Source organism: Orycteropus afer, unplaced genomic scaffold (genome assembly GCF_000298275.1).
Source record: "Orycteropus afer afer isolate SDZICR_OR568_19922 unplaced genomic scaffold, OryAfe1.0 scaffold00097, whole genome shotgun sequence".
NCBI lineage: Eukaryota > Metazoa > Chordata > Mammalia > Tubulidentata > Orycteropodidae > Orycteropus > Orycteropus afer.
Genome location: NW_006921684.1, coordinates 9,441,850 through 9,453,928, shown reverse-complemented (window position 1 = coordinate 9,453,928; position 12,079 = coordinate 9,441,850). Strand labels below are relative to the sequence as shown.

General features: G+C 39.4%; 1 protein-coding gene across 1 annotated transcript in view; it reads left to right on the top strand.

The window, feature by feature from the left end:
• GRIP1 (glutamate receptor interacting protein 1) overlaps positions 1-12,079 on the top strand; it is a 515,267-nt gene that overhangs the window by 474,555 nt on the left and 28,633 nt on the right. The window contains exons 20-22 of the mRNA XM_042781204.1: positions 6,762-6,918; positions 8,459-8,570; positions 8,700-8,744. Coding sequence (XP_042637138.1) covers positions 6,762-6,918; positions 8,459-8,570; positions 8,700-8,744 — 314 coding nt within the window. The remainder of the gene's footprint in view (positions 1-6,761; positions 6,919-8,458; positions 8,571-8,699; positions 8,745-12,079) is intronic.

Genomic DNA, 12,079 nt, shown 5'->3' with positions numbered 1-12,079 from the left:
CACCAAATGGGTGTTTGAAGAGATAGGGGGTTCTTTTTCTCCTATCATAATAAAAAGCCTGAAGGAGACAGCAGTTCCACAGGGTCATCAAGAACCAAGCATCTTCCTACTTTCTACTAGCTTAACATTTTTAGGTCTCTTCATCACCCCTGACTGTATTGAAACCTTCATTGGGCCTGAAATACTGTATGTAAACTTCCTCATTCATCACCTTACTTGGGATAGTTTACCATTTTGTTTTACTAACACTCATCTTTCTAGAATTCAAATCTAATCATGCTACTTCGTTACCAAAAGAAAAAAAAAAAAAAAAACTCTTTTGATAATAACTATTGTTTTAAGATAAAGTCAGTAGTCCTCAGCCTAAAACACAGAATTCTTTGTAATGTAGTCCCAACCTACCTTATAAATTTCTCCTGACACCACGTTATTGTTTTTGTTAGGTGCCATTGAGTCAATTTTGACTCAAAGTGACCCCGATTCACAGTGAATCCATTTGACAGAGTAAAACTGCCTCTTAGGGTTTTCAGGGTTGTAATCCTTATGAGAGTATTCATTCCTCTTATCAATTCTAGATCAATTGAAAAATTGAAATAGGGGTCAGCTATGGATGAAAATACCACCTGTTTGTTGTTTTGTTTTGTTTTGTTTGGCTAGAAAAGCTATCTTTGACATGAAACCAGAATCAGGATTATCATTCTAGATAACAATCAAGTCTAGATGTTGGGACTGTAAATGAAAGTCAGATGTACAGAGCAAACCCTACTGCATCATATTGGTTGGTTTCGGTTCAACTGAATGAGACTGAGTACCCTAACATTACAGTGACTTCAATAATGAAGTAGGTATTTCAGAGCTAGTTTATGTTTCCACAATGTCATCAGGGACCCATTCTCCTAACTATTTCTGCTCCATTATGCTTAGCACTTGGCTTTCATCCTTGAGGTCACCTTATGGTCCAAGGTAATTACTGGAGCTCCAGCTATTACATTTACATTCTAGGCAGCAAGAAAAGTTGTAAGGGGCCTTCCCAGACATTCCAGTTACACCTACCTTCAACGGAGGCTAAAAAACACGGTCTTACTCTTGAGTAGCAAAATGCCCAGCTAATAACAAATCATCTGGTCCTGAGGATGAAGGGGAGAATAAATATTTTGACTATTTATTTATTTAGGTAACTAGTAGTTCACTACAGTCAGCTAACTAAACAATCCTGACCTCCCTGTCCCCACTGAGTTCAAGGCGTCAAGTTTGCATACCACACAGTGCAGCAGTGGAAAAGCATGAGTCCAGAGAAAGCCTAGGAGACACTGAGTGCACGTGCCTGGTGTTCTTTCTGAAACTCACAAAGTAGATGAGTCACTGCTCCTCTTGTGGGGAGGACTAAGAACAGGTGGTAAGTGGGACCAGAACCATTCCTGTGATACTGCTGCCTCATTTGACCTGGGGCAGAAACCCACTGATGAAGCAGGAAAAGACGGAGCTGGTTTTACCACAACGGCGTCTTTACCAGCTCTTTCCCCTGCTGGACCTACACTGTCTTTCCCAGCACGTCTGCCTCATAAATGCCAACTCATCCTCTAATTCCAAGCTGATTTGTCACCATCCCTTTGTCATCTTTCATGACCCACCTTCCAAACCCCAGCAGGCCCTTGTTCCTCCAGATCAGGGTGGTCAGGCTAAGTGGAAAGCACTTGTCATGTCACACTATTAGAATTATTTTTATATACCTATTTCTCCTTTCTCTCCCATACATGTACTAAACTGTACAGTTTTTGAGGGCAGAAACTTTTTATTTAACTTTGCATTTCAGCTCCTCCTATAATCCCTGACACTTAAGAGGCACTCAAATGTTTACTGAATTAATAATGCTGAGGCTTACCCCCTTCCTTAGTCTTCTTATTTTCTAGAGGAGGAAACTGAGATTTTGAGAGGTCACATGGCTCAGTAAATAGTGAAAAGAATGGCCATCCAGAGCTCTGTTGGTATAGTGCCTAAGACATTTGGCTACTAACCAGAAGGCTGGCAGTTCAAACCCACCAGCCACTTCTCAGAAGGAAGATTGGGCAATCTACTTCTGTAGGGATACCGCCTTGGAAACCCAAGGAGGGGCCACTATGAGTCAGATCTGACTTGATGGCAGTGAGTGATGCTCATTAAAAACTGATTGTGTTCTAGGCACTTCCACAAGTATACTGATAGATATTATTGTCCTTAATTCTCATACCAACCCTGTGAAGTACATATCATTATCCTTATTTCACTCTGAGGCACAGAGGGGTTAATTGCCCAAAGCTGCAGAACTCCGGGAAGAGGCAGAGCTGGGGTTCAACTCCTATGTCAGCAGCACTGGTATGAGGGTGAACCTGGAACTAGAGTCACATGTTCTCTCTACCCCCTGACCCAAAGAGACTTGAATTTTATTCTCTTTCATTTCTTGTTTTATTGAAAAGCAGTAATCATTTATTGTGCTTACTAAAACAAGGCATCCTTGCTGTGGATAGACATGCCTTTCTTGGTTGCTGTTTTCCTAGTAATGAGATTGCACATCTGCTCAAACTCATCCCATCATCACCTAGGACACCAACAACTGCTTACAAACCAGTTGGAAGGAAAATCAGAAAATTAATTTGCTCTGTTGAAATTGTGTTAGAATTTCCCCAGGAAACTTAATGGTCAAACGGGTTCGATGCTTATCAGAAAAGAACACCCCCAGGAGGACGCTATTGTTTAGTTTAACATTTGGTTCTTAGGATGTTTAAAGCCAGAGAAGGAAAGTGAGGTGTAGGTTTCCCTGAACTCTTCGTATCACAAGTGAGACTTCACATATTAGGGAATTAGTTTGTTTGACTTGGAAGGAGAAAATGGGTAGCCTGTCAGAGGGAGCCAGGATGAAAAGGAATGTTCCAGTCACTCATCTTCAAGAGAAGACTCATCATGTGTGCTTCCTTAATTCAGCACATTTGACAGAAATTCAACACATTTGACAGAAAACTATATTCGTCACATAAGACATTTTACCCAAATGGCTAGCCACACTTCTGCAGTTATCTGACAGAAAGAGAATGATATTGAATTGCAAATATTTTCTCTGCTGTAAGGACGTCTAATCTTTGGTATCCTAACACAGAAGAGTTATGCTTTATTTCTGTCATGTGGCTCTAGGCATTGCCCTGGGTTCTTGAAATCTAATCAATTTGATTAAAGTGTGTTGTCTTTTGAGCATTCTACTTTCTCTGAACTCTAATTTGTAGCAGGAGTCCTTGGGTGGTGCAAAGGGTGAACTTGTTGGCCTGCAATTGAAAGGATGGAGGTTCAAGTTCACCCAGAAGAAAGCCCTTGTGGTCTGTGTCTGAAAACCCAGCCACTGAAAACCCTGTGGAACAGTTCTACTCTGACACACATGGGGTTTCCATGAGTCTGAGTCAACTCAACAGCAATTGGTTTTAAGTTGTAGCAAGGATGTCATCACAGGCCTGACAAGGAGGGGAGGGAAAGGGATGGGGAAGACAAAGCAGGGATGTCACTGAGGCATCATCTGACCTAATCAGGTCATTTAATTTACATGAAGATGGGGCACGGGCATGTTTACTTTAATAAGTGTTTGTTAAACACAGTAAGAAATACATGTTATATTGAAATCCAGTACACATACCCACACACAAATGGGTCACAACCTGAAGTGTGAGATGAAACAATATGTGGTGATTAACAGTACAGATTGTAGGATCCGACCTGAAATCAAGCTCCTGGTCCCATGTCAACCTCCTAAAAATTTTTTGAAAACCTGCACATCTCATCACACATTTAAGGTTGTTCTCTCATTTAAATCCTCACAAAGACTAATTTCCAGTTTGTTGTGCATGTACTTTAAATATATTTTTGTTAAAATCTTGAAGCCGCAGATTTATCTCATTCAGATTCATAGAAACTGCCCATTATATAACCTAATTGCCAGAGCCTTTCCTTACTGTCTCACCCATCAAGTTAATCAGACTTAACTCCCATCAGAAAAGAAGTCAGTCTTCATTTTGCAATTCAAATAAGCATTATAATACACCATCCTCCCAAGCCTGACAACCATCGTATTTCTGAATTTTAATTCTAAGAGACAGAGATAGATGAGTAAGAGAGAGGAGGGCAAAAGCCATGCATGCCCCAGGGCAAAGCTCTGTTAAAGATTTGAGATGGATGAGAAATATGTCTTTCATTTGTAAAGTGAGAAACAACTATGAAAGGGGAAATAGGAAAGGACCCCTGACACTTTCTCAGCTAGGTACATTTTGGGAAAAAGTACATATGGAACTTGAGGATCTGAGAACTGAATCACCATAATTGTGCCTTGAACCCCCTGGTAAGTTTGCAAGTACCCCCAGACAGAACCACTGTCCTAAACTGTCAGTATCCTCAACTGTAAAATAAAACGCTATTAGTAGTAAACAAAAAAGAACTAAACTCACTGCCGTTGAGCCAGTTTGACTCATGGCGACCCCTCCTCGGGTTTCCAAGGCAGTATCCCTACAGAAGTAGGTTACCCAGTCCTCCTTCCAAGGAGTGGGTGGTGGGTTTGAACCAGCAGCCTTCTGGTTAGCAGTCAAATGCCCTAGGCTACGCCACCAGATCTCCCACTATTAATAGTAAACTCATTGATTGCCCAACCTTCCTTCTGAGGGGTGGCTGGTGGGTTTGAACCACCAGCCTTCTAGTTAGCAGTCAAATGCCTTAGGCAATATGCTACCAGAGCTCCTACTATTAATAGTAGCAACCTTTAAAGATGGTGACAAAGAATACTATTAATAGTTGTTGTTGTTGTTGTTTGCCATCGAGTCGGCCCCGACTCATAGCGACCCCTCCTTGGGTTTCCGAGGCAGTATCACTACGGAAGTAGTATTGCCCAACCTTCCTTCCGAGGAGTGGCTGGTGGGTTTGAACCCCCAGCCTTCTGGTGAGCAGTCAAGTGCCTTAGGCACTATGCTACCAGACCTCCTACTATTAATAGTAGCAACCTTTAAAGATGGTGACAAAGAATAAATAAGGTGATACAATAAAGCACTTAATGAAGTCCTGGCTGCAAAAAAGGTGGCTTAGTGGATAAGGCATTTGGTGCTAACCAGAAGGTCAGCGGTTCAAGCCCACCACCTGCTCCATGGAAGGAAGATGGGGCAATCTACTTCCGTAAAGATTTACAGTATTAGAAACCCAGCGGGGGTTGCTATGAGTCAGAATCAGCTCGATGGCAGTAAGTTTGGTTTTGGTATTTTTTTATACATTCCCTGACCTGTCAGTTTGTTGTACCATGGTATCTTACAAGTTTCTGTAATACTGGAAGCTATGCCAATGTATTTCAAATACCCACAGAGTCAGCACAGTTTCAGAGGAGCTTCCAGGCTAAGACAGACTAGGAAGAAAGGCCTGACAATCTATTTCCAAAAATCAACCAATGAAAACTTTATGGATCACAACAGAACTTTGCTTGATACAGGGATGGAAGATACAAACACACCAACAATCATGAAGCAGTAGGACTGGGAACATTTCATTCTGTTGTCTATAAGGTCTCCATGAGTTGGAGCTGGCTCAGTGGCAACTAATAACACAATAACCTGTGTTTGATATTGTTGTTGTTGTTGTTTTGAACCTTTCTACTCACTAACCATGGTGTTTTTATTGGACTAAGTCATCCTCAGGCCCACCCCTAACATTTGCGGGCCCCAACCTGCATCTCCAGGCTCCATCCACAACCCTCCAACCAGCTGTCCCTTGGCCTCTCCTTGGCCCTGGGACTCACATCTGGTAAAAAATTCCTTCTTCAGGAGGATAGTCTTGGGTAAGATGCCCTCAGATCCCAGGAACTTGACACAGAGCTACCTGAGCAGGAAATTCAGGATCTGACTTTACTGAGCTTGCTCTAGAAAGGGGTAGCTGCAGCTCTGGTGGGCACATCCTCTTGGCCCAGCAGATTTCTTGCTCAGATATAGAACAGGAGCGATATGAAGCACAGTCCAGAGCACTAGCCCCTTCTGTGTGGGTCTGAGGGTTTTACCTCAGGGTGCTATTAGAATCAGTTGGGATATATTAGTTAGAACTAGAAATACCATTTGACCCAGCAATCCCATTACTAGGTATATATCCTAAAGAAATGAGAGCCAAGACACGAACAGCTATATGCACACCCATGTTCGTCACAGCACTATTCACAGTAGCAAAGATATAGAAACAACCTAAGTGCCCATCAGGAGAAGAATGGATAACCAAACTATGGTACATGCACAATGGAATACTGTGCAACACTACAGAATAATGTAGAATCTGCAAAACACCACATAACATGGATGAACTTGGAGGACATTATGCTAAGTGAAATAAGTCCATCACAGAAGGACAAATAGTGTATTAGTTCACTATTGCAGAAAGTCAAGGAAAGCATTATTATATATGTAAGGAAATGTTCTTTGTTGGTTACCAGGGATGGGAGGAGAGGGGAAGGTACAGTGCTAGAGAGGTAGAGACAAGTATTGATTTGATTTGGGTGAAGGGAAAGGCAATTAAAAAAAAAAAATCAGTTGAGATAACATGTGTGAATGTGCTTTGAATGTAAAGGTTTTTTTATATTAATGGCCATGATCCCAAATTTAGCTAAAATCTGCTCCCTTGAGCAAAATACCATAAATCATAAAAAAAAAAAAAAAAAGAAGATACTAAAGAGGCCTTTCTTCAGGTATTCTCAGAAGCAGACTGTAACCCCTTGTTTTATGTTTTAGGCACTGGCTTTCAGGCTTCAGGATACAACTTCAACACCTATGACTGGAGGAGTCCAAAACAGAGAGGCAGCTTGTCCCCCATCACCAAGCCACGCAGCCAGACTTATCCAGATGTGGGGCTGAGCAATGAAGACTGGGACCGGCCCACAGCCAGTGGGTAAGGTTTTCATCCACTGCTGCCATGTTAAAGAGGACTTTGTGCTAATTTAGGCCATACCTGAACTTCTTGATCTCTAGGCGCAAAGACTGTTGGCATGGTCTTAAAGCTGTCATCTTCATGTATCACCTGTTCCAGCAGGCAGGAATCTAAAACTTGTGCCTGCCTGCAGCCTGAGCCCCACCACACACAAGGCAAGAGTTAGGTTTGCCTAATGAAATAGTAGTAGCACTTGGCAAAATAGACCTCTGTAAACCATGTGTCCTCACTTTGTGACAACTAGTCTTCTTTCCTCTCTTTTAAAAGGTGGTTTCACATTAAGTTACATTTCAAAAAATAAAGACAGACACTTTGATGGCCTCATTTTTTAAAAATTTTATTGTGATTTGGGTGAAAGTTTACAGAGCAAATTCATCTTCCATACAGCAGTTCACATACACTTTTTCTCATGACATTGACTGTAATCTCCCACAATGCAACAGCTCTCCTTCTGCTTCCTCCCCATAGCCACCTCTTCCCTGTGTCCTCCCCTCCCATGCACTCCTGCCCTCCAAGCTGTCTCCCTGTGCATACACAGCCCTTCTATTCTCCCAGTATTCATCTCACCAAGGAATATATCTACCTAATATAAATATTCAGCTCAGATACCTGTCTTTTGTTTGGATGGCCTTATATTTTTAACTAAGAAGTATATTTGACATTTTGTTCCTTACCAAAATATTTTAAGGAAATTCATAAACACTAATAGCATTTAACAGATTTATAATGATGCTTATAATAAGTGGAAAAAATACTTTTTCTCTATTTTAGAGAAAACTTAGATGTAGATTAATCTTTCTCTATAGATAGAGCAGCTGAAATATATTCCCATACAGTGAGATGTTGATACAAGTCATTCGGCAGTAGCCATGAATATTCTGAAATTTAGTTAGTAAGACCATGATCCAGCCTTGTTTTCATAACACTTCGTGTTTCCTACAGCAACCTCAAGGATCCCTGGTGGTGCAGTGGTGCTAACTGAAAGGCTGGCTATTTGAAACCACCTAGTGGTGCCTCAGAGAAAAGATCTGGCTATCTGCTTCCCTAAAGACGAAAATCCGCTTCTGTTGAGTCAGTTCCAACTTACAGCAACCCTGTAGGACAGAGTAGAACTTCCCATAAGTTTCCAAGGCTGAAATCTTTATGGAAGCAAATTGCTACATCTTTCTCCTGAGGAGCTGGTAGTGGGTACAAACCAATGACCTTTCAGTTGGTAGCTGAGCACTTTAACCACTGCAACACAGGGCTTTAGGTAACCCTATGGGACAATTCTACTCCATCACTTTGGGGTCACTATGAGTCAAAAACAGCTCCAAGGCACCCAACAACAACAAAGAATCATTCCATTGGACCTGGCTTTACTTGGAAGCCACAGTTGGAAGAAAGCCAAATCTAAAATGAATCTCTCTCTCTTTTGGGTGTGAGGAGAGAGTTTCTGGACACAGAAAAAACGAATTATGTTTGGAAAGTTCTTAACCCAGACTGTGCTTCTTGATGACAGTTTTGCAGGGGCTCCTGACAGTACTGAGGCGGAGCAGGAAGAGAATTTCTGGTCTCAAGCGCTGGAGGATTTAGAAACCTGTGGACAGTCAGGAATTCTGAGAGAACTTGAGGTAGCCTCAGTCCTGCTGCTTAATTTTATTGTTTCTACATTCATTTTTTATTTTATTTATTTTTTTTTGGTCCTTTTTAGTTTGCATTTATCACACCAATCATTTAAAAGCTTTAACCCCTTTCCACAGGAGAAAGCTGACAGGCGTCTGTCTGTGAGAAACATGACTCTCTTGGTACCTACCCTTTATGTTTATACTTTTGCTTGTGAAGCTGCCTCCCCTCCCCACCCTTGCCCCCTGAAAAGCAATTTGATTTTTTTAATGCAGTTGAAAGTATTTATTTCCCCATTTCCACCCCTTAAGCTTACTGACTTGTGGCTTCCGCCATTGCTCCCTGCTAACCCTGACTGTACCTGACTGTTTCCCACCAAACCGCTAAGAAGAGAGCTAAGTCTCCCAGCAGTGGCGCATTTCATTCTCTTAGTTGCTTTAGAAAGGTTTCTTTGGCATGTTTTCATTTGTACCTGGTATAGAAATTAATTTGATTGTTAAGAGGAACATAAGAGGAAATTTTATTTTATTTTATTTGTTTTACCCATGAAGTGGATATCAATGTTGCTGGTGAAAAAGGGTGCTCTATTTTATAAGTAGCCAAAATATTACATAGTACTTCCCTGTTAACTGCAAATCCTGATCCTATATTGTCATTTAGTGTGAATTCAAGGAGGACTGAGATGGATGGTAATAGCTGAACTCCTGGTCAGTTTTTTAATCAAAGTCATGAATTTGCTGACAGAATTCACACTTTGGTCTGGGAAGTACTGGACTGTTTCCTTTTATGTTCTTTTAAAAATTTTGAGCTGTAAAAAATAAAGTGGCAAAAATCTCATTTTTATTTTGATATCACATGGGGTCCCCAAGTCACCATAAGGAATGTGAATGGCATAAATGGGTGAAACTCTTGCAATTCTAAAATAATTACTCATCTTTATATTATTTTGCTTCTCGGTTGCATGTGTGGATATTTTATGTGATTCCAATGTTTGTGAATCTGCAAAGAGAATTATAGAGAAAAATATTAGTTTGAATTTGTAAACATCATAATCTTACCTGGCATGAATTTCAGCTTCAGAGCACAGTTAAAGGAGCTGGAGATGGATAATCCTTCAAAAGATAAATAAATCACGATGTTAACGATTCCTTTTTATGCAAGTTTCATAAAGAGTAGAATGTTTAAATATCAGAAGGCTTAGGTAAGCTTTTGCCACTTCCTATATGTAAAATGAAGAGCTCTAGTGGCATTGAGGTGCTAACCAAAAGCTGGGCAGTTCAAACCCACCAGCCACTCCATGGGGGAAAAATGAGGCAGTCTGCTTCCATAAAGATTTACAATCTTGGAAACCCTAGGAGGCAGTTCTATTCTTTCCTACAGGGTCACTGTGAGTTGCACTCAACTCCTTGGTGGTGAGTTTGGTATGTAGAATGATCAGGAAAAGAGACCCAAACTGAAAAATGAGCATAATTCATAATTCCTGAAAATAACACTGCTTTTGAAGCCGTATTTTGGCTCATATGCCTCTTTCATTTTTCATAACTACACACTTCTGTTTTAAAGTTATTCTTCTAATAGCTTCCTTTACATAGGATAAAAAGATGATGTAGAAAGTAATATAGTGAGGTGCTTTCACCCAGAAATTGAATGTCTCATGCAAACAACATCCATCAGCATAGAAGTTATGTTGCAACAACCTATGAGTTTTTCTAATCTAGTTTGAGGCAGGTGTGACCCTTAAAATTATCAATGCAGAAAAAAAATGGTTTGAATTTATAAACCAAAGAGAAATTAAAGTCCTCATCTAGTATGAATGACCGGCAAAATCATAAAAAAGTTAAATTCTTACTTATAATTTCATCACAAAAAATAATCATTATTAATTTAAATGAACTCCAACTGCTTGAGTGAAAATGGTATTATGTAAATATATCTATATATATATAGATATATATATAAAATGGAGCTAAGTTTCTATATATGAATTTATATCTAGTATTAAAAATTAAAGCATATCATAACAATAAATACAGAAGATTAACTAAGACCAAAAATAATTAGAATTGACATGAAAATGAATTAATTTAGTTATTTTCTCTATTGCTAGCAGTAATCTTGATTCACCTTTATCACTGAAAATGCATAGTTTTAACCCAGGAGAAACATTCTAACTATAAGACTGGGCAAGTTACTTATCCTCTCTTAATAGATATTTCTTCTTCTCTAAAATATTGGGAGCTAATACTAATGCTTATATGGCGCTTAGTACACAACACTTAATGAATGTTCTATAGAAATTAATTCTATTAAAGTAGTGCCCTTTATCACCCTTTCTGTTCAGTTTTTATCAGAAGTCCTTACCAGAGCAATAAGGCAAGAAAAGTAAGTAAAAGGCATCCAAACTGGCAAAGGAGAAGTAAAACCCTCTCTATTTGCAGATTATATGATTTTATATATATAAAATCCCAAAGATTCATTAAGAAAATTACTGGAACTAATTAATAGTTTCACCAAAGTGGCAAGGTACAAGATCAACATATAAAAACCAATCAGATTCCTTTACGCTAATGAAGAAAACTCTGAAAAGGGAATCAGGAAAGTAATACCATTTACAGAAACCACCCAAAAGATGAAGTTCTTAGGAATAAATGTAACCAGAGATGCAAAAGACCTATACAAAGAAAATTACAAAATAACTATTACAAGAAATCAAAAGAGACCCACATAACTGGAAGAATATACCATACTCATGGATAGAAAGACTTAACATCATGAAAATATCAATACTAGCCAAAGTGATCTACAGATATAATGCAATCCTGATCCAGATTCCATCATCTTTCTTTAAAGAGGTGGAAAAACTAATCACCAACTGTATATGGAAAGGAGAGAGACCCCAGATAAGTAAAGCACTACTAAAGAAGAAGAACAAAGGAGAAAGCTTCACATTCCCTGATCTCAAAACCTACTGTATACAGCCATGATAGTCAAAATAGCTTGGTACTGGTACAATGGCAGACACATAGACAAATGGAACAGAATTGAGAACTCAGAAGTAAATCAGTCCACCTGTGGACAGCTGATCTTTGACAAAGGGCCAAAACTCATTAATGGGGAAGAGATAGTCTCTTTAATAAATGGTGCTGGCAAAATTGGATATACATTTGCATAAAAATAAAACAACCCATATCTCACATCATGTACAAAAAAATTTTTTGTTGAAAAAAATCCAGGTTCATATGGTTTCACTGGAGAAGTTTACCAACATTTAAAGGGATTTAAAAAAAAAAAAGAAGAAGGAAGAAATGAGCTTGAAGATAAATCAATAAAAATCATTCACTCTGGCTGATGATATGATCCTATACCTAGAAAACCCAAGAGATTCAATCAAAAAACTACTGGAACTAATTGAGGGATTTAGCAGCATCGCAGGATATAAGATCAACATCCAAAAATCAGTTGGATTCCTCTACACCAGCAAAGAGATTGCTGAAAAAGAAATAAGAAAATCAATACC